The 22151-nt window shown below is 37.1% G+C and overlaps 1 protein-coding gene across 1 annotated transcript in view; it reads right to left on the reverse strand.

The window, feature by feature from the left end:
• The window catches only part of DISC1 (DISC1 scaffold protein), a 191672-nt gene that overhangs the window by 92236 nt on the left and 77285 nt on the right, over positions 1-22151 (reverse strand). Inside the window, exons 8-9 of the mRNA XM_032102313.1 lie at positions 18100-18202; positions 7043-7231 (exon numbers count right to left, since the gene is read on the reverse strand). Coding sequence (XP_031958204.1) covers positions 7043-7231; positions 18100-18202 — 292 coding nt within the window. The remainder of the gene's footprint in view (positions 1-7042; positions 7232-18099; positions 18203-22151) is intronic.

Consider the following 22151-nt stretch of genomic DNA (forward strand, 5'->3'; position numbering starts at 1 on the left):
CCTCTTCTGAGCACCCCACCACCAGACACAGACTTTTCTGCCTGCCTCTGAGCAGCTCCAGTCAGACACAGCATCTTTCCGACAAAACTGGAATTCTCTTAACGTAACATGTAGAAACAGCAGCTGTATACTATCAGGAAGAGAGTTACAAATTTCCTAGCATGATATATTCAAACTCCTGAAGTGGCAAACTAAGAATGTTTGTTGGTTGTCACCAGGGCTAGTGTCATGCTAAAGGAGTTTGAATTGCATATGGGAACCTGTTCTATCTGGGCAATGAACAGAAGACACTATTTTTTCTCTCTTTTTTAATCCCAGCTTTCTGGCATTTTAGCATCTCATTCTTTTTGAAACCAGCTATAGGCATTGAGATTTCACAATTTTTTTTTTTCTTAATCTGAGCCCAGTACCTAAGCAGATGCAGCTGCAGAACCAGAATCGAATGAAGAATGATTAAAATTGGTGGTATGCATTTCCACATTTATTCCAAATTTAACTCATCTGTGTTGCTACTTCCTACTTATTCTGTTGCATCGCTGTCAGCTGAAGAAGTTGAACTAAAAAGCAGAGCAATGCAGAAACCTAGAGCAGAGACGGCAAACCAGAATAATTTGATATGACGCCCACTCCAAAAGTTTAATGCACCGTGTATATAGCTGGCAACAGCATTTCAGATGTAAAGAAATAAGTTGCCTGGAATACTATCAGAACTTTCTGCTTGCTTGTTTGCATGCACACCAGCACAAGAAAGCGCTCACACTGCATTTTGGGGGGAGGTTGCCCATCTCCCATTGCAGTAGGAACCTGTTCAGCGACGCTTCTCACCATTCAGTTGCACTGCCACGATTCCAACAGAACCACTCTTATGTTCCTCTGGCCTGAAACTTACAAAGCCTTGATGTCTCTGTGCTTATCCTAGTTAAAGATGACATCGTATTCCCTGAAGAGACTCAGCATAAAACTTCAGACCAAGCTCTATTCCTTGCACCTGGTAGATAACCACCTCCATGACTGCAGCATCAGTATCGGGTCATTTCAGGAGTTATTACTCTGTGTGTAATTACCTCACACTGCTGTCTAAAAAGTATTACACAGGTATAGAAAACATGTCAATAAAATTATTCCCATCACATCTTGGAAGAAAGAGATAGAAGAGAAGCTCACCTTTGAGCATCAACAGAGAAACACCCTGATCAAAAGATCTCTACAGATATCGGCCGGCTTTGAACCAAGCTGCTTTGTCAGTTCAAGCTGCTTGAATATTTCATATTTTCTGAATTACACATATTGGCATCTAATTATACAGAAAGGCCAGATTAAATTTAATACCTCCATTGCATTTATAAAACTAAACCTCTATGCTGCAAGTGAAAACCAAAGTATTTTACATATTTAAATGAACAACATCAGACAAGATGACCTTTATAATCACCATTATAAGAAACACAATTACAGGTGACTCAAGACATATGGCAAACTTAATTACGCTTAAACATACTGGTTTCCAATCTTTTCAATCATGATAAAAATTGATATCCAAAATAAAAATGTGTTTGAGATTTTAGTTACAGGAAATGCCTAGCAGAATTTACTCCTTTTACATTACTAAATTCTGCTGACAGTATCTATCAAAAAAGGCAATTCCGTAACACAAAAAAAACCCCTTCAACTACTTATAGTTAAATATTATTTAACAAAGATGATGTGGATGCTTTTGTGGAAGCATGACATGGAATGAAAATCATTAGTCTGAATTTGATCCTCAAAGCTTGCTAAAAATTTGATATGCAGTTACTACCATTACAGAATTGTAAGACCAAAAGATCCATATGCATATACTTAACTTTTAAGATCCCAAGTGCTCTAAAAATAAGCCAAGAAAATGAGACCCATGCTCACAAACAGTGATACACAAACAAGCACAGAATATGCATAACACTGCAAGTCCATGCAAATGCAGGAACACCAATTTTTCAAATGAAACAGCAGAGAGAATACTAACAAGCAGAGGGTAATTACTCATGCTGTATTTGCCCAAGACAACACAAAAGGAGCTCTGCAAGACTGGGCTTCTTGGGGATTTTGTTGTTGTTGTTTTATCCTTCTGTTTTCCTGTGTGGACATGACTTTTCCATGCTGCCCAACAGAAGGCTGCCAAGCACTACTTCGGAGCATCAGCTCAAAGGATGCTACCAGCTGCACTGCATCACCACCGAGGGTTTTACACCTTCTGTGAAAGCTAGAGTGACCACTGGCTAAGTCCTGGAGGATCACTGTTTAAGCAGAGATGGCCATAGATGTAAGCAATAAGCCATTCAATTTCACCACTCACTATAATGACAACAAGTATTTCATAAAGGTGTGACGTGCAGAATCTAATGACCTCGCACAAATTAGAAGTGGAGACACTACGAGACTCAGAGCAGCTTCTTCCTCATGGAAGCCCACCTGTTACCCACCATTTGGGTTCTCCTTTAATGATTTATTCAAACAAAAGCAATAAAAAAGGTTCAGCTTTTCAATTTAGAATCAGATAATCGCTCAAACACAGGATGAACTATAGAAACAATGCGGAAAGCCTATTTGGTGCAGAAAAACCAGCACCGAGGAAGAACATTAAAACCACCACCTGAAAAATCAGCAACACAAAACATGGAATCATTCTGGTTGTGTCACAGGCACATGGGTTTATGTCATACTTAGTTGGTATTTTTTGCAAAAATTGAAAATGGTGTAAAATTGTTGATAATCTTTAGACATCTTCAAATAGCATTCCAAAGACCAGTTGTAAAGAGAAATAGAGAAGCCTTTGTATTACAGATATTATTCAAAACAAATATTTAAACAAACAAAAACGGTAGGTTTCCTGGTGCAAAGCACACTGCACGTGTCTCTATTGTAGGACTTTCTGTGTTGCATCTACCAGAAAAAAAAGTCTTTGAAAGAGAATAAAAATGCTTTGTAGCAAATGATCATTAACAGTTTGATAAATCACACCCTATACAATTGCATATGAAGCACAGAACCTTCTTTTCATAAATATTTCAGTATGTAATAGCGAGTATTACATTAAGCAGCACCACTAGTGCTTTCTGCTGTCCACACAATATTAAGTTTTAGACTAATTAATTTCATCCTCTCTAACAGTCAAATATGCGGTTTTTGGAACAATGACTATAAAAGCAATAGCAGAATTTTTGTTATTCTTTGAAGTACATTCTGAAAACATTTCACTCCTAAGTAGTATTCTACAGCTAAAACGTTGGGGTTTTTTATAAAAAAAAAAAGCAGATTAAAAAATGGACTCTGATAGGCTTTTCTTCTGTTAAACGGCCAAAACACTGTGAAATATTCTGTGCAAGCATGCATGGTGTGTGTATTGAACAAAAAGTAAAACTGAGTGTGAAAAATTTCCAGCTTCCCAAGAAACCCCTCTGCTACATCTAGTTCCTTGTTTATTAAATGTATCTGTTCAATTCCAGAAAGCTTGACTTTACAAGCAGGCTGGTAAGAGCTTTAGGACTTACACAAGCAATTTCTAAAACAATAAAACTCAAGGATGGCAACAAGAGTTGAGGAGAGAGACTGAAATATCAGCCTTCAAATAGTAGTTGGGGTTTTGGTTTTTTTTTAAAGGGTTAAAAATCTGTTTTCATGTGCATGAAGGCCTTTATTTTATATTTCCTCCAGAAATTAATTCAGTATAGAAATTCTACTTAACATGATTTGGCAAGCACAACCTAGCAATTAGATCAGGAAGCACAGTCCCCCCTAGTTGTGTGTGTACATGCACTACTTACAGGAGATGCTTTCCCAAAAGTGTAACAGGGGCAAAAAAAGGCAGAGAGCAGCCAGGAAAAGAATTCAGCAGACGAGGCAGGAAAACTCGCCCATCAGTACTGGTGGTGAGAAAACCACAAGAGGGTAAGTTTCACTTCCAGCCCTGGGTTACAAATGCCAATCAACCCAAGCCAGGATTTATAAGCAGAATCCAACAGTTTGGCAGACAGGCAATTAATTAAGCTTCACTTGTCTGGAACGCAAGTCTAGTTGTTTTGGGCTGGAAAGCAGTTCTCTTCTTTGCCACGACAGAACCTTCTGACTTTATAAGACAGGTCTGCTCAATGATGAAGCACAAGACCTTCAGTGATTTTCCCAGAACCATCATGTCATGCGGTCCAGAAGAATATAAAGCTCACACAGAATCGCAGCACCACTTGGTTTCACTTGTTTATTGCAAGTGATTGATTCAATCAGGATTGATGCTAGACCATCAACTGGGAAACTGTTTCACCCCCATTCCAGGTAAATTACATGACCTCTAAGTCTCTGGCTTTCCTATCTGCAAAATGACAATAAAAGTTAATCACTTTTATAGCAGCGTTTTGACGGCCTCAGAAGAAAGTCGATGTCTAAAGGGCAAATTAGTGCTATTCATCCTAAAATGCTAATACATAGCGTTGCTTGTCAATGCTTCTATTATCCAACATGAAAAACATATTTTTGAGCATCTCTAAAAATATGAGAGTATTTTTTATCAAATTTCCTTTATAGGGAGCACTGACAGCTCTCAGTGCAGTAAGCCAAGCCTGATTTTTGCACTACATCTGCAATATCTTTTATACTTGGGCAGCTGGCACAGAGTGAGAAAATTCATTAACATGCTAATGATGTGTCCTATTTAAAATTCCAGCTCTGATTATTGTGTGATTAAGTCTCTTCCCTTGATGTCTGCTTCCTTATATCTGCATTACTGTGAGAAATCAACAATTATTAATGAAGTAAAAAATAGGTGACCAATTTATACACAAGAGAAAGACAAACATACACACATATTTTAACATTTAATTTTATTGTCTTATATTTTCCATACAAAATAGTATTATGTTCAGTAAAAAAAAAAAAATCAAAGTAAGTTTTCAAGAAGCTCACAGGCACAAAACAACAATTCAAGTGCCAGATGACAGAGAAATAGACATGTATAGGACCTAACCCTAACCCTGACCTAGTATACGGGTTGGGGCAGGAACACAGAAAAAAAGGCAGAACTGCCTTTCTCTGCAGCAACACAGATTTTATTGGCATAAATGAAACACCAGGCCTAAGGCTGTGAAGTAAGTCAGGTCAGCTACTCCAACTCAAATTACACCTTTCACAGTGCAGACAAAGCCAACACAATTATCTCCAGTTCTTTCAAACAACAGCAAAAACAAATGGCAACAAAATTGTATTCCAGTTCTTTATGCTTTATTTCCTAAACATAAAAGTGCTGTGCAAAATAGCACTGTTTCATAAAGGTGGCCTCTCTTCCTCAAGACATCATCAGCATACTGTTTTCCAGAGTATATCTGAAGGCTTACATTCAGTTAAATGTGTTGGTATCAGACCCATGCTAGCGTTCTCAGATATTTCCATTTTTGAAAGGAGAAAATAGGGTAGATCACATGTAAAGAGTCAGGGACAACGAAAAGGGAAGATGTCAGGTTTCAATTTATGTATCTCTGACTAGTATCTACTTGGCAGCATTTTATTTTAACACAAGCTTAGATTTCTCCTTATGCCTACAGAATCACAATAAATTAAAAGAAAATCTACATAGTAAACACTCAGTATTTTGAAATTTATTGTCACAAATTCTGGACAGTAGGGGTCATGTGAAGAAGGTATCTCCTTACAGCCATATAAATGCAAAAGGAGAAAAAGAGCCTATAAACTGATACCATTTCTGTTGTTTCAGCAAGAGTCTTGCAAAGGTTTTATTTAAAACCCTGCTGAACTAAAACACAAATGAGAAGGTACATGTGTATTATAGGAAGTTTAATCATCCTAGAAATAAGAGGGAAACAAAATGGACTGATTAGAAGGTCAGAACCCTTTTCAACTCACTTGAAAATCCAAGGAAAGAAGAAGCGTTACCTCATCTGCATTTCTGGGTTTGTATCACAAAGCACCAAATTTGAGGAATTTTTTTTTTTATTTTATCTAGATTCTAAAAAAGCAAGTTCTTATCTAGAAATGTGTGTGTATATACATTATTTTATCAATTTTTAAAACATTGTCTTAGATGTATCCAGCTGCCTACAAATCATCTTGTTTCTAAGGTAGCTCTACTTATCTACTTGCCTATGAAGAAACTTCATATGCTTCTAAAACAGAGGCACCTTCCTCTCTTCACCCAACCTACTGCTCGTAAGATCCTGAAAAAGGAAAGACATCTCAAAATCCTAGAGATTTAAAATAGCTCTCAGAATTATATTTAATTGTTTAGAGGTAATTATAGTAACTGTACATTTGTAATCAATCAAATATTACTGAGCCTTTTCATTCAAGCAAGCAGCAAGGCCATTTTATCTGCTTCAACTCCAGGAGTAGAGCAGACAAGAGAGTAAGTCAAGTCTAGGAATGACTTTGCTATTTGATAATCTGTCTTTCCCAGTAATGGCAGACAACCTCCCCAGTTCCACCACGACACTACAACCCAAACACACTGCTCATAGTTGTGTGAGAGCAGCACTTGGCAAGCTGTTTAAACTCCCCCTCAGACACAAATTTACTACAAGAACTCTTGTTTTCATAATCAGGAATCTCTTGCACCTCATACATTCAGACCCACCACCAAATGTGTTATAGATGTACACACTAAACACTTAGTTACATATACTAAACATGTTCCTGTAGTCACAGCCAGACACATCTACTGCTTCTGCATAAAGACCACATGTTCCTCTGTATGTGAATACAAGCACAGTGCCAACATTACTATGATAGAAATGGGCTTAGAAAAGAAAGGTTTTGAGAACTGGGCTAAGATAGAATTCAAAAAGTGGTATATTGCTGGGGTATCCCTTGTTCCCCATGGCCTCCCCCAACTCCAGAGGAAACAGCTGAGAGGATATTGAACATACTGCCGATCTAGGTCATTGCCAGACTTTCCTCAGAACAATCACTATGTTTTGTGAAATGCAGAATGATGCATCAAACCCAGCACACCTCCAGGAGATCAGGACTGAGAAAAAAGCTTAACAATCTGTAAACTACTTACCAAAGGCAGTCTCTCCTTGTTCAAGTTCTTGTTTCAGTCTGGTGTAATCATCTTTAATTCTCTCTAATTTTCGTGTATTTCTGGCACTCAGAACCAACAGTTCACTGAGAAGTCCTTCCAGTCCCTCCTTCTCAGATGTTAGTGATCTTATTTCTTCGGCAAGATCCTTCGCAGTGCCAAAATTACCTCCTGCATATTTTGTGGGGGCAGGGGGAAGAAAGAGGAAAAAGACAATGAAGCAGACACTTGCAACATCAGTAGCTTACATAGCAATCCTGGGAAATTAGGCAATTATACTTCCCAACAGCAACTGAAAGACCAACTGGAGGAAAAAAAGAAAAACTGCTTTGCAAGCATCCACTTCATTAATATTACAATAGTAACAATTGTAGCTGATTTAACCTTACACACACATAAATGGTATTTTCTTTAATTATTGATACAATTTACATGTTTTCAGGAAACCTGTTCGTACGGGTTCACACTTCAAATAATGCTATACTGTAATTCATTGATCATTGCAGTGTTATCTATCAGACCATTTTCTTCTTTTGGAGGACCCCTCAATTCACAGTACATTTGAAATAGAGGCTGTCAACCTGCTGGACCGTGAAGTATTTAATCCCTGAACAAAGCAGCCCTGTGCTGGTTTTTGTAACAAGCACCAGAAGGTTGTTTATGAATGACACATTGCATTTCTTAAATGGCCTCCACCTCAAGCAAAGATCATCGGGAGATGCTCTTCTCAGAGAATATATCCAGAAGTCACAACTCTCCACTTCTGGCTCTCCCTGAAGCATGAAATGTCATGGACAGGCAGAATGCCTCAGCAGCACCAGCTCATGCTGTTCTGGAGTTTTTAAAAATGTTTGGTTCCTTTGGACAGGGATCCAAGTAAAAAGTTCAACTCCCAAGTGGTTTAGAGTGTAGCCTAGTAACATTCATCCACTTAACCGTTCTGAAAACCATTTTTATAAGCAGCTGGAGAGGAATGTTTCCTTACGTCACAAAGAAGTCCTCCATAAACAACATTAAATGACAGTGAGATACTCAACCATTAAATTACTTTTAAATAGCAGTAGAGTAACTATTAAAATGCTACATTTACATAGCTGTACCAAAATCCTTTCAATGATTGAGATACTTGGCTGGGGGGAAAAAAAACCAAACCAACAAATACACTAAAGACCCCCAAACCCCACCCCCCACACTTCAATCTAAAGAATTCTTGACAAAAATAATTTCCATATAGAATTGCCCAATAAAAGAAAGAAGATCTCTAGCATAAGACTTAAACTCTGATAACATCCTAAATTAGCAAAAATTTGGTGATATGATCTAATAAGCAAAGGTACCTAGTAAGTAAAGGCACTTAGAAAATTTAGCCTTGAACCAAATATTAACATAAAACACATCCAGTCACACAAATGTCTTGTCAGCTTCTGAAGTATGTGTAATGACTTTAGACCTCTGAAATCACTTTATAATACCACCAGCATTATTCAGAGGTAAGGGTTTGGTTTCGGTTTTGTTTCAGCAATATAACAAACAGTTGCTTAGACACAAGAGATCAATTTAAAAGTTTATTTTCATAAATCAAACAATCAAATCCACATCAGAATAACCTAAATTATGGCAAATTAAAAAATTATGGCAAATAAAAAAAACCAGCAAAGACTCTGTTGCAAACTCAAGCGGCTGTACAAGGGCAGGTGTGACAAAGGGAGGCTGCACTTACCAAAATACTCTGCTAAAAACTTCAGCAAATAAATCAGGTTTAAAGACTGAACATTGCTAAGTGTGGTAGTCTTTCTTTGCATTTGGTTTTTTGGTGGTTTTTTTTAGTCCCAAGGCTATAGTAGTTTCATTCAACTTCTTCCTCTTTTAAAGCTGACATTTTCTTGTTTCTTTTTAACAGGTCAAAAGTGCTTCATTTCTAATTCCCTGTTAAAATCCTATTTGCCACTTCTGTCTTACAAAGAATTATACAATTAAATAATTACAAACATACTTTAAAAATCATAGGCTCTTATGGCTTATCAGTGCTTTACTGGGAAACAACAGCACAAATTTTATTACCTTAATTTATCATGTTTCCAAATGGGCAAAACAAAGCAGCAAGATAAGCAATACAAAATCACTGGAAAAATGGCAAATATTCAGATACTTCTAAGGCAACAAGACTTGAGTCCACCTTTATTCACCTGAACTCATCCCAAGCATCAAAGCACAAGAGCCTTAATAAAACATGAAGGTGAGAAAATCTTCATTAGAATTTGGAGCCTGCTGTTGAATTTCAGAGGACAGCACGGAGAAAGGTATGATATTGCATATGAAAGTTTTATATATACTGAATGGATCTGAATTCCCAGAGGAGAAGTTTACATCAAAACTGAGGCTATAAGGAAATGGCATCAGATACACACCCAAAAGCCAAAAAGACACCCTACCTGATGCAGCTTCCCATGACAGCAAAAATGTCTGAAAGTCTGCAGTGAAAATTCAGAAGAGCATATAAAAACTCAGGCATCACAAGTACCATTATCAGTGAGCTCTGACCTCAATCACAGCAAGCAAAGTAACTGCTTTCTAAATGCCATAAGAAAGTTGATTTTAAAATTAATATATAATCCATAGCTGCCAGCATTGAAAAACACCCTCCTAGGTTGTTTTTTCGTTGTTGTTGTTGTTTTGTTGTGGGATTTTTTTTTTTGTTGAGACAACATCACATTGGATGCCGTACAAACATTCTGAAGATGTATGTCAAGATATTTTATTCTGCTAAAACCCTCAAATATTAAAATTCTTCCTTTTGATCAAATAATTATTTTGCCTAAGTGAATACAATAACTGTTACTTTGTCAACTACTTGGAGCTATGTTTTACAGAGCGTTCTAGTTGGCTGATATTAGTTAAGTCAGTCTAACTCTTCCCACAAAACTCAAAAATCATGCAGCCAATAGGACTGCTCGCTCAGAAAATCTGTATAGAGAAAACAAAGCTAAGGAGTTAATAGTCTAAGAGCAAACCTGAGATTCTGGTCTAAACCACGGCATGAGACAGAGATTCTATGAAGGGGATTGAAGAGCAAGATGCCACTTTTCCCATCTTCCCTCCTGTCTTGCAGTGATGCTCGCTAGAGATGTGCAATTTTAGCCCCTGCATACATGTTTACATAAACATACTGGGTGCAAACTGCTGCAGCAAGCTTGCAGTATCCAGTGCTCTGAACAGGTAACGTGCTTGCAGTGCACTGTCATAAGGAACTGAGTATGTACACTTCACTTTGAGGGACTGAACATTACCATTATCTCAAAAGACAGCAACAAAACAAGTTAAACCTTCCTCCTTAATCTCGCCCTCTGGGGCTCTCTCCTGCCATGCATCCTTCATCCTCTACAGAAAGCGACATCAGGTAAGCTCCAGTGGCTTGATGTGAATGCCAAAAATACCAGCCAAATCAAGCACAACACTGGAAAAACAGTAAAAATAAAAAAAATGCCCAGGCAGAAAACAGCCCTATAATTGCTTTTACTTAGTGCAAACATGAGTATATTTCCCTTATTTCCTCTCTTCCTAAAATTTTCCTTGTATGGCTACAGCTAAATAGTACTCTGCACATCAAATATATATAGAGAGATAGAGATATATAGATATAGATATATGGAGAGAGAGAGATAGTTACATGCCACAAACTCACGCTCATTATAACAGCTTACTGTCAGATTTTACTATATTGGGCAGATTGCTGCCCATTTAATAGCCTTGAAGTAAAATATCATTATTTTGATACCATTTGCCAGCAACAAATTGACTAAAAATATGGTTTGAAATGCATCCGATTTTGCAAAAAACAAGAAATACATTATTAATTAAACTTACTTAATATCTCCCCCTTCACAATATAAGATAAAGTTAAGGGTCCACAAATGTTTTACTCACACTTTTTCCTCATATTTATGGCAGAATTTACATACAACCATAGTTACCATTATTTATACTTGAAGCAGAGAGAGAAGTCTCACCCCACTGAAAACATGTTCATTGTAGTACAGACAAAGGAGTAATTTTTTCATTAATAATAAAGCATATCTATTGGACACTAGCTTAAATGTAGCAAAGAGTAGACTGGTCATTCTTCATCATTATCTATAAATTAATTCTTCATATACTAACAGCACTACCTTTAATAATTCATAAGAAAGTGAAAATTTACATTTTAGCTTAGGGCATTTTCCACCATAGTATTTATCAACGGCACTGGAATTCAAGGCTGAAAATCTTCCACCCTATGATTAATGAGGATACAAAGTGATTTCAACACCACAAAAGAAATTGAAGAAAATAAATATCATTCACCTACTCACAAAGGAAAGGGAAAAAGCTAAAGACATGACAGAAATGTAAGATTCTGGAAGCACTGCCAGTGTGTTTGCACCTCTGAAAAAATAAACTGCAAATGAGGGACAGTCTACCATCTCCTGAAACATTTTACAAAAATCCAGCATATTTGAATTGCAATTATTGTTTTTAAGCAATAACACATGTCAATGCTTTTATGAAGCATAACACAACTGAATGATTGATGTGATCCTGGAAGGTAATTGCCATCTAGAAGAAGGTGAGAGATCCCAGAGACATACAGTTGGAGGAGCAATTCTCAGTCACAGAGAGCCTCTTGTACCCAGACTGAATCAGTCACCACAGAACAACCCAGAAATAAAAATTTAAAAAAAAGAAAGGGGTGGGGGAGAGGGGGAAAGTGCAAATAAATAAACCGAAAAGTAATAACATTTCAAATCAGTAGTAACAATGGAAAGAGGGACATCTCTGTCCCCTTCCACAAGTGTTTTCTCTCATCCCCTCCAGAACACAGCACAGCATTTCTACAGGGTGATAGAACCTTCCCTTCACAGCTCTCACATCTAATATGTCTCCTTTGAGCACAAAATCACAGAAAAGGAACTGCCAAAAAGATAACTTGACCTTCTCTCCTGCTCCAGGGATAGCCGCTTGGGTAAGAGAAGCGTAAGAGAGTAAGTTGTTTCATGACTGACTTCTCCAACAGAAGAAAAGATTTTCTGCTGTCTGGTCACATATTATGCTGGGACTTCAGCTACAATGAATTACTCTCGAAGTTCACTGAAAGCCAATAACATCCAGAAGTCTGACTTGAAAATGAGATTAAAAAGACAAACAGCATAATGTCCTGGTTTCAGCTGGGATAGAGTTAATTTTCTTTTTAGTGGCTGGTACAGTGCTTTGTTTTGGATTTAGGCAGAGAATAATGTTGATAACACACTGATGTTTTTAGTTGTTGCTGAGCAGTTCTTAGCCTAGAATCAAAGACTCCTCAGTTTCCCATGCTCTGCAAGCAAGTACACCAGAAGCTGGGAGGGAGCACGGCCAGGACAGCTGATCCGAACTGGACAAAGGGATATTCCACACCACAGAACATCATACTCAGCAAATAAACTGGGGGGAGTTGGCTGGGAGGGACTGATCACTGCCTGGAAACAGGCTGGGCACTGGTCTGTGGATGGTAAGCACCACTTCATTGGTATTATGCATCACTTGCCTGTCTTGGGCTTTATGCCTCTCTCACTCTTGTCTTCATTACCATCATTATTGCTGTTATTTTTAACATTAGTATTACTATATTTTGTTTCAGTTATTAAACTGTTCTTATCTCAACCCACAAGTTTTACTTTTTTTTCACAAGTCTCCTCCCCACTGTAAGCAGAGAGATTGTCCACATAGTACTTAACTGCTGGCTGGGGACCAACAACAACACAGAGCTGTCTGAAGTCTGAGGGACCATTTGAGAGTTGGTTTGGGGGACGCACTAGCATTATTTTTTAAATGAGTTAACAGGCATGCCAAAAAGTACACTGCTTGCACCAATACATGGGGACAAATTTTATTCCGTGGAGTATAAAATGAGGGTTGTGGGAAGACATGACCATACACGGCACTGAATGCTGGAACCAGACACTGCAGTCATGAAGCTGAATTAATCTCAATATGCCTCTGATCCATCAACCCAGACTGCTGCTGGAATCAGGAAGAGGAAAGTGTGGAACCAGCTATGTCATCTGACAAGATGCAGACCTGTGCTGGACTCCAATTCATCAAAAAACTGAGCCTTCATGAGAAGGCACAAAGAGGCATTGTTATTTTTGCCTCTAAAACTAGGCAAGTTCTGCAACCACTACGGAACAACAGTTCTCAGAAACAGAAAAGATAAAAAAAACCAGGAATACCACTACCTTCCAGTGAAAGACAAATTAAGAGCTGTATGTGGCATGTCTGGGGAAGGACTCGATATCTTACCAAGAACTATGTGTCCATTCATATTTCTGCATGAAATGACAGACCACAGCACGAAAACAAGGCATCCACATTAACATGAACCACAGATGGATGGCGGAAAATGTCCTTCCGCCTGCACTGGCATCTTCCAGCCTGATGGCGCTGTCCCCTCTCTAACATACGCATTCCCAACAGGAATACTTAGTACCAAAGCTGGAAAGCTCGGGGCTGTTTTTGTTATAGTTGGATCCATGCTGAACTTGCCCTCAATAAGCATCAAAGGGCAGCCAAAGAGGCAACAGCCCTAACATTAAGCTTTGTGAAATATGCTATCTAGTATTTATGTCATGTTATTTCTAAAACCATGTTTTTACATTGACATAAGGAAAAAAAAAATCTTATTGTACTGCTGAAAATCATCCCACAACATCATTTCCAAGCAGCTCCCACTTGCCAGTACTTAATGAAACAGAGGTAATGATATTTATAGGATCATGACATATGATCTCTAACTGGTATAGACAGTTTTAAGATCAATTTTTTTTTTTAAGCTACATGTCACATCACTCTAACTCCTGTGTTGGGATCTAATTTGTGTTTGCAAAGACAGAAGGAAAGTTAATGACATGCATCTCATGGATAACTACATGATAAACACAGTATTTCATTCATGCCTGCTTAGCTTCCCACTAAGCCACTTTCTGGCTATCCAGTCCCATGCTAATATGCATTCTCGAGAGGAAAAAAAGTTCTCAAAGAGCCTATGAAAACACTGTAAAATGTACCTCAATAAACCTCTTTTATTCAAATATAGGAAACAGACAAAACAGGACTAAAAATTCATTTTAGTTTGCATCCTCCCTCCTATTCCAAAATTATTTTCTCACTAAGGAAAAACCAGAAACACACGATTTCTTATTATTTCCTCTTGTGTAAAACAGCTCAAAATACAACAATAAGATTCAATAATATTTCTACAGTTGTGTTCACACTTGCTTAAACACCATCTTACTTGAATTTTCTTACCAGCTTCCAATTATTTCATCTGAAATTTATTCCCTAGAAAAATTTCATGCTAAATTGTCACACAATGCTGAAAAAAAGAACAGAGTATCACGTACTGTCATGTTCTTCCTATAACTGACTGCAAAATTTTATAAGCATGTTAAGAGCCACTGTAAGAAGCAGCTGTTAGAAAAATCACATGCAGGTTTCTAAGCACTGACATTAAGGTGTTTTTTGTAATTAAAAAAAGACCTACCAGATGCTAAACTATAATAGTTCATTGATGAGAATTTATAAATGTGCATATCAACAGTAACACCTCATGGCATCAGGAGTACTTGTTACCTATAATTACCTAAAGCTACTGACTTAAGAACTGGAATTTAATTATCTTCGGAGAAAAATTCTGGGCTAGCATCTCCAGAGTATTAATTATTAGTTATTTGTCCCAACAGGCCAATCAGAAGTAAGTGAGGTGCTGATATAAACTTTCTGAATTATAACTGTTGATAGAAATACCTCTTGAATGCGTAAGTATGGGCTTATTTTCTTTTTCCTATACAAAAGCTCACTGGAATTTAATTTTATTTATTTTATGGCCTTCAATAATCCAAATATTCACAAATTTTTTTTTTCTCTTCCAAATTTAATTTTATACTTCTTCCCAGAATGAAATAATAGGAAGGAGAGGCATTTATATACATAGTATTGTCTCTTGCATCTTTACAGTATCATTTATCATACAGCCTTAAAATCCAAGGTGCTGTATTGACAGCACTAACAGAACTGTTATGCTTACACTGTATTTATTGTGGTATTTTCCTCTAAAAATAATATCAACTATATTCTTACATTTTTTGGGGCAAATACATCAGTATTTTAAATCAATGTATTTGTATTAGAAAGTACAGTCCATATAGCAAATTAATGTTGTCTGAAGCTGTCAAGATAGCCATTAAAGGCTGAGGTATATATCAAGCCTTCCAAGTCATCACATCATTAAGTCACCACATATGAGCTCTGAAAGCTAATTTTCACTTAATAACTCTATTCTTTAGCTCATCTAATCTAACTTTTGGGATACAGTCACCTTTTCGTTTTGACGCTGTTCCAAAGTCACTTAACTCTTTCTGCTTCCTCAAAAATGCTACTTTAATCAAAAATGATGTGACATCTGTATAGAGAAAAACAGTTGTTCTCAGTATGCATTAGTAATGTTTTTAAAGACATTGTCTGAATGAATTATGTAACTGCTACATAAAAAGAAGTAACAGACATTTAACCCTGACTGGTGTTTCGAGATTAAATGAAAACCTCTGACTTATGAGCAGTAAAATTTATTATTACTGCATATTTACAAATGGACACTATAATTCCTTCTGAATGCCATACTGTTCCAAGAGTGTCCTTAAATAATTGCATATTACCCAACTGAACATTCTTCCAACTTCTAACAATTGAATAATTATCCAGGCTGTTCAATAACATTGTTCAATAACATTGCTGAGAGATCAGGAAATATGTACATAAAGAGTCTTGCTTAAATCTTAGCCAGTACTTAGAAGGTTAAAACATGCTTCTTAACTATGCCTTCCTTAAGAGGTGCCTTTCATTTACTCCTAACACAGGAATACAGAGAAACTAGAGTAATTCAGCCTCCTCCATTATCCACTGTTCATTGGTTTTGCCTTATTAAGTAAAAAAAAAACAAAAAAACAAAAAAACAAAAAAAACAAAAAAAAAAACAAAAAAAACAAAAAAAAACAAAAAAAACAAAAAAAAACCAAAAAAGAACCAAACAAAACCAAAAAAACAACCAAACCCCACCACTATTTTTATCTCTTCCTTCCTCTTTCTTCTTCTGCATTTATCAAATTTTTTCTTCCTGACTTGCTTCTCTGCTAGCTAGCCGCAATTCGCTCCACATCCTGGCTTTTCTGATTTTACTCACTGCATGCTCTAAGACTATTCCTGGTGTTTTCAGATTTTTTTTTTTTCTTTTTTACTTACAGGTCGTCAGAGAAATAATTTTCTTTTTATTCTTATATCTCCCCTGTGTCCTCTATATATAACTTTGCATTTTACATAAATAAGCTCCATCACATTGACTAAGTGTATCAGTATCTTACAATGAGGTAAAGAAATTACAGTATCCACTGTAACCAAATTACCTTTCGTCCTTGATTTTCAACCATGCTATGTAGAATTCTGCCTTAGTAACAAATTAGGATTGTACCATTCACAGTCATTAAAATTCCCTGAAGCAAGAGTGAAAAAAGAAACAGTGCTTCTTATCAGTACAAAGAAATTGCACTGATACTTCTTAAAAAGCATAGAAAGGCAGTCAAAGAATTGTAAAAACAGTTTATAGAAAGAGCAGCATTAAATTGCCTTTGGAATTCATTCCTGAAACAAGCAACCTCTTTTAAGAGCTAACAAGTATAAAATACTGTTATGAATGTTTTGGAAACGGTCCTCAAGTTGTCATTCACTCTCTCCAAGTGTCAGACTGCAATACAGCTTTTCTGGCCAACTGCTTCCTACATGCAGTTGCAGGTCCAGTTTATGGGCTGCTTTGTTCTCAAGCCATAAAACCCCATTTCTGAAAGTGAGAAAATTACCTACATTTACACAGCCTATGGGTAGAGAAGGACGATTGCTTTGTTTACCTCTTAGAGGTGGAGAGAGAAATAAAGAGGATTTCCATTTAAAAAACGCATTGTGAGAAGTAAGGAAACTGAGCGTGCCCAGCATCAATACAAGATCTGGGCTTTAATTTCCTTTAGGACTTTGCTCAAACCTGACATCATTCACTTCTGGCAAACAAAACATGACACTGCAGAAGGTGTCATTTTAAAATAATTTGTATGTGCAATACAGATTCTTGCATATAATTGAAAAGATAAATCACATATGGAGAGCTACATCTCATCTTGACATGTATCAAAAACCCTTTAGCCTTTCTTTACTTGGTGTAACACTGGAAAACTCCTTGTACTCTAGCCCTCATTCCCTTCTACTCAGCTTCCTCTCTGAGGGCAGGTGTCTAGCAGAGAGACACCTAGTGAAATACTTGCAAACCATTTGCTGAATTAGAAAACCCACCTCTTCCAACTTAAGAGAAAGAACTGAGATCTGCCTTTTCTCCTTGGTGAACAGTGCAGCAATCCCAAGCAAGTACCATGTAAGGCTGTTATGTATCAGACTCTGTAATCACATTTCAGTGTTTTACTGGTTGTAAATAACATGCGTGAGTGCTCCAAGGATGAAATTGCTCTTTCGCTGCTAGCATTAGTTGTTTAATGATCTGAACAGCAGAAGCTGCCAATTATTGTATTCCATTTTAAAGTGTCATTTAAAGCCACACTTGTAATTATGATACCTTAGCTATAAATTTATAACTTAGCTAGAGAGCTCTAAGAATGTAACTCATAGAGTCCTGGAACAGCTATTGATGATTATATATCGATTTCACCTACGGAAAAATACCATGTGTTTTGCATGTTTACTGCCTACCACACAGCTTCAGACTTTTGCCAGGAGTTCCAAACTGTAGAGAGGGACCTGAAGTACCTTACACAAGGCATGGCATAGCCCTGTTGTGCTGGGCTGGCCACGACTTCAAGGGATCTACATAAGCACATGAACAACTTTTCCTAGCAAGTCTGTTATGAAGAGGTCAACGACTGCTCTAATACACTCCTTAAGAATGTTAGTCCTTCTCATCACTAAAAACTTACCTGAAACAGCCAGCATTTTGGCTTCGAGTAGAGCTGGTAGTTGAGTCTCAATATCACTCACTTTCCTCCTCAAAGTACTGCAGAGTTTCTGACTCATGCAAACCTAAAGTGAGGCAGACAGCCATGATAGAGAATTTATTAATGTAAAAGTATAAGGCAGTTCAAATGGGGCTTCAAATGTTCTTGGTTTACAGACATGACATAACATCCTGAAGCAAGGTAAAAAAAGCTTAATAAAAAGCGATGTCTTCACAGAAACACCCAACACAAATCAAAATTTCCAGGCTGTGCTGCACATTCTATTATTAAAACAAGGAATGGTATTAGCATTAGCTACCTGCATGAGAGAGGACATGTTTTACACCTAGATACTGAGGCTGCACACAGAAGAAAGGCCATCTCACAAATTCTGTACAATTTCAGTATTAATAATCATGCTTGAAGTGGAGCATAAGTAAACCAGTATTTGGAGATTAAAATGCCATAAGATACCATGCGCACTGACTTTTATACAAAATACACCATGCTCTGCATTTTAACTGAAAAAAAAAAAAAGGCAAAGCAGCCTTATTTTTTTGCACAGGCAACAACTAAGGCTATACCAGCTTGATATTGTACTTTGTTTCACAGTCAGGACACACAGAGGACTAGGGTTCAGGTTTCTGATTTTCCCTTGCTCTCTTTTTTATCTTTTTAACTGGAGGTCCTTCAGCAATCAATCAGCTTTGGTATTGAAAACACGGAGAGAGAAAAGAGAAAACAAAATATAAAGGAAATTCAGCTGTTTCTGTACCTTACACTTCAGTGTACATTGCCACTTCAGAAGGAGCTTATGCAGCATGCAAAATTTATACAAGCCCCACATATTCAAAAATGTTGGCATTTACTCCATATTGCATCATTTGGGAAGGAAAGGAAAACGAACAAACAAAAACCCTTCACTGAACTAAGGCAAATCCCTTGTTCTGGAGGCAGATGTCAAACACTTAAAATTGTAGCTGACACTTAAGAAAACATTGCATTCATTGGAACCAAAGGTAAAGCAATAATCAAGATAGGCACAGGCCAGTTCTGAAATGATGTGATGTGAAAGGAAATCTCCAGAGAGAAGTTCCCCTGCCTTCCTTCCATTTTTCCCTCCTCAAAAACAAATGCCATGCTTGTTAACAGAGGCACAGTTATCAGTTCACTTTTTAAGAGCAAAATTTTATAGTTCTAATGGTTTATCTGTTTGTACAATTAAATTATAATAGTTCATATATGACAATAGCTTTAATAACACCTTCTTCCTTTACTGAGACTATCTGTTAACTACAAATGGGTCATATTTTTTTCTTGAGTCAACAGAACTATCCTCCAAGCAGTAACTGTTACTTCTAAAGACTTCAGAGTCATCCTATTAATTTAAAAACACATATCGCTTCTGCACCTCCTTTAATTTTTAAATACCCAGATATCTCACTTGGTTTCAGTACACCCTTATAAGTGACTCACCAGCTAATTCAGTTAAAACATTTTTAAAACCCCAAACCTGTCAGAGGTGAATAAACGTGCCTAAAAAACCCAAAGGCCATGTCTGTCGCCCATCTCTAAAATAAATCTGAAAGTTTTTAATGACTTCTTTCCAAGCAGTACTCTCTCTTTAGGGGCACTAAATGGCTCAGTGAATCGCAATTAGATGGGGAATCTTTCAGCTCCAGGAAAACTGCATGAATATATCCCATGCTGATAGTAACTTAAAGTCATTATCACTAGACAGCTGTTTGGCAATTATGCAAAATAAGCTGGGATGTTTAATCAGTTTCTAGTGAGCACTGTCCACTTTGTAAGCCCTACTGTCAGAACAAAGCTTGCTGGCACTCTTTATTGATGGACCAAATGCAGGTACCAGAGGCAGAAAGGCAGTCCCTCCAACTCAGAGATGATTCTTCTGGAACATGAGATAAGTAGGTTGCCGGGCCTCTGCTTGTATCTATGTCACATGTATTCTGTAGATAAATGAACATTAATCTTCAGACCTATCATATGGCATAGTACAACAAAACTAAATGAGCAAGTGGGAAGGACAAAGTAACATCCCCTAAACTAATGGCACTGCTTCTACATTACATCAGGTCCACTCTACAAGCTCCAATTCCTTTCATTTTTTCTAATTATTTTATCTTCATAACAGATACCATTATTCATGACAGTAGCTTATTCAGCCACAAAGGAAAGGTTATATCTTAGCTAACGAGGATGGTGAACACTCACAGAGCCAGTGTCCTTGGCTTCCAGCGAACACCATCCTCCTCTAACCAGCGTGACTGCAGGGGCCTGTGGCCTCAGCAATGCTCTTTCCCTGCTCTCAGTGACCAGCTCTGCTGTGACGCACAGACCAACAAGCTCAAAAAAAAGCTCAACAAGCTCAAAGTCTAAAAAAACTCTTTCAGTTTCAGGAAAGTGGTTTTGCAGCCAAGTATTACTGTATCTATTTAAAAATCCTCTTCAGTGGTTTCTGAGGTTTTTTTAAAGCAGAGGGTTTTTTTTAAAAAAAAAAAAGCCTCTTGTTTAGGAATATACCTTACTAATCTGCGTTCAGATGCAAACGTTACTCGAAAAAGCAGTCTATCTGAAACCAGTAGGAAGCTGGTTAGCAAAGATATGCGGAATCAAGATGAAAAGCAGCAAAATATCAAAGGCAAGTTTGTCCATTGTCATCCTCTTCCATCTTTCCACCGTATGATGTTAATCTAAAGTGGCAAAAACAGGGACAAGGACAGCAACTAAAGTACTGGAATTGACCCTCTCTCTCCAATCATCTCAAGAGAAAAGAAGTTTTGAGTAACCTTCATATTTCTTTATAACAGCACCTTCGAAAAGATAAAGAAATTTTGCTAATGATGCCTAAAGGAAGGAACTGTCTACCTGGTCTCCCACACAGCACAATCTTGCCATTAAGGAAAGCAGATATTAATTTCTGAAGGAAGGTGTTGAATAGGGGACAGTGTTCCCTTCATTAGCAGGCAAAAGTTAGCTTTCGCAGCCACAGCTGAAAACAAGAGAGATGAGGCAGAAAAGGCCATAGAAATGCCAGAGGCACGGGGGAAAAGGAAAGACCTTTGACAAAGGAATGCTTTCACCATACAATAAAACTGTTTCAAAGACCAGCTCTATTTATTTTGAGATGAAAATAATAGGATGAGATGATCTGAATAAACAAAATAGGAAATTATTTGGAGGAGTCTCACTACATGCTTCCTATTTATCTTCCATAACAAATAAAAGTAATCACATAGGAATGGAATAAAATTAAAATAGTATTTTATCTATTGAAAATTTAAAGAAAAAAAGCAAGCTGTGAAATTCTACCTCACAGACTTCTCTACTGTTACCCAATGTTTCAGCTGTTATTGAAAAGGTCTCTAGATACTATGGTGATAAATTAAAACCTCATGAGACATTTTCTGGGGAAAAGGCAAATTCCATACCTTATGGTTTAGCTTGCAAATAGCTTGAAACAACACTTGAAACATCATATTGAGCTACTGAATGTCTCATTCATTTTAGTAGATGAGCTGTAGGTCAGTTTCAATAATTTCCTTGATACTTCATTCATTGTCATTTAAAAAATACAGGGGGAATCATCATAATAGTCTGTATGAACTTTCTCAAGATGTGGGTCTAAGCAAAGAATAAAGAAAAGGAGCTCAAAGTGGAAGAGAAGGAAGGAATGATAATAAGATGCAAAGCTTCAAATTATCTTTTTAACAGTACACAGTGAAAATGTTGGTCAAGATGATTAGGAAGAAGAGATTATAGACAAAAGTTTTACTGATTTAGGTGAGTGCTATTAGAGAAAGAACATGAAAAGTAAGTTTATTTCAGAGTAGAAATTCATTATTAATCAAAACCCAGAAATATTTTTCACTCCCTGTTTCATACAGATCTATGTGAATAAGCTAGAGCAAATGGAACTTTTTTTTTAGAGCATTCATGGAGCAACTGAGCCATTCTGAAATTAAATTTCAGTGTTATATTTCTTGAGAGGAGCCCATGAAATAAGAAAAATT

This window comes from Corvus moneduloides, chromosome 3 (assembly GCF_009650955.1).
Source record: "Corvus moneduloides isolate bCorMon1 chromosome 3, bCorMon1.pri, whole genome shotgun sequence".
NCBI lineage: Eukaryota > Metazoa > Chordata > Aves > Passeriformes > Corvidae > Corvus > Corvus moneduloides.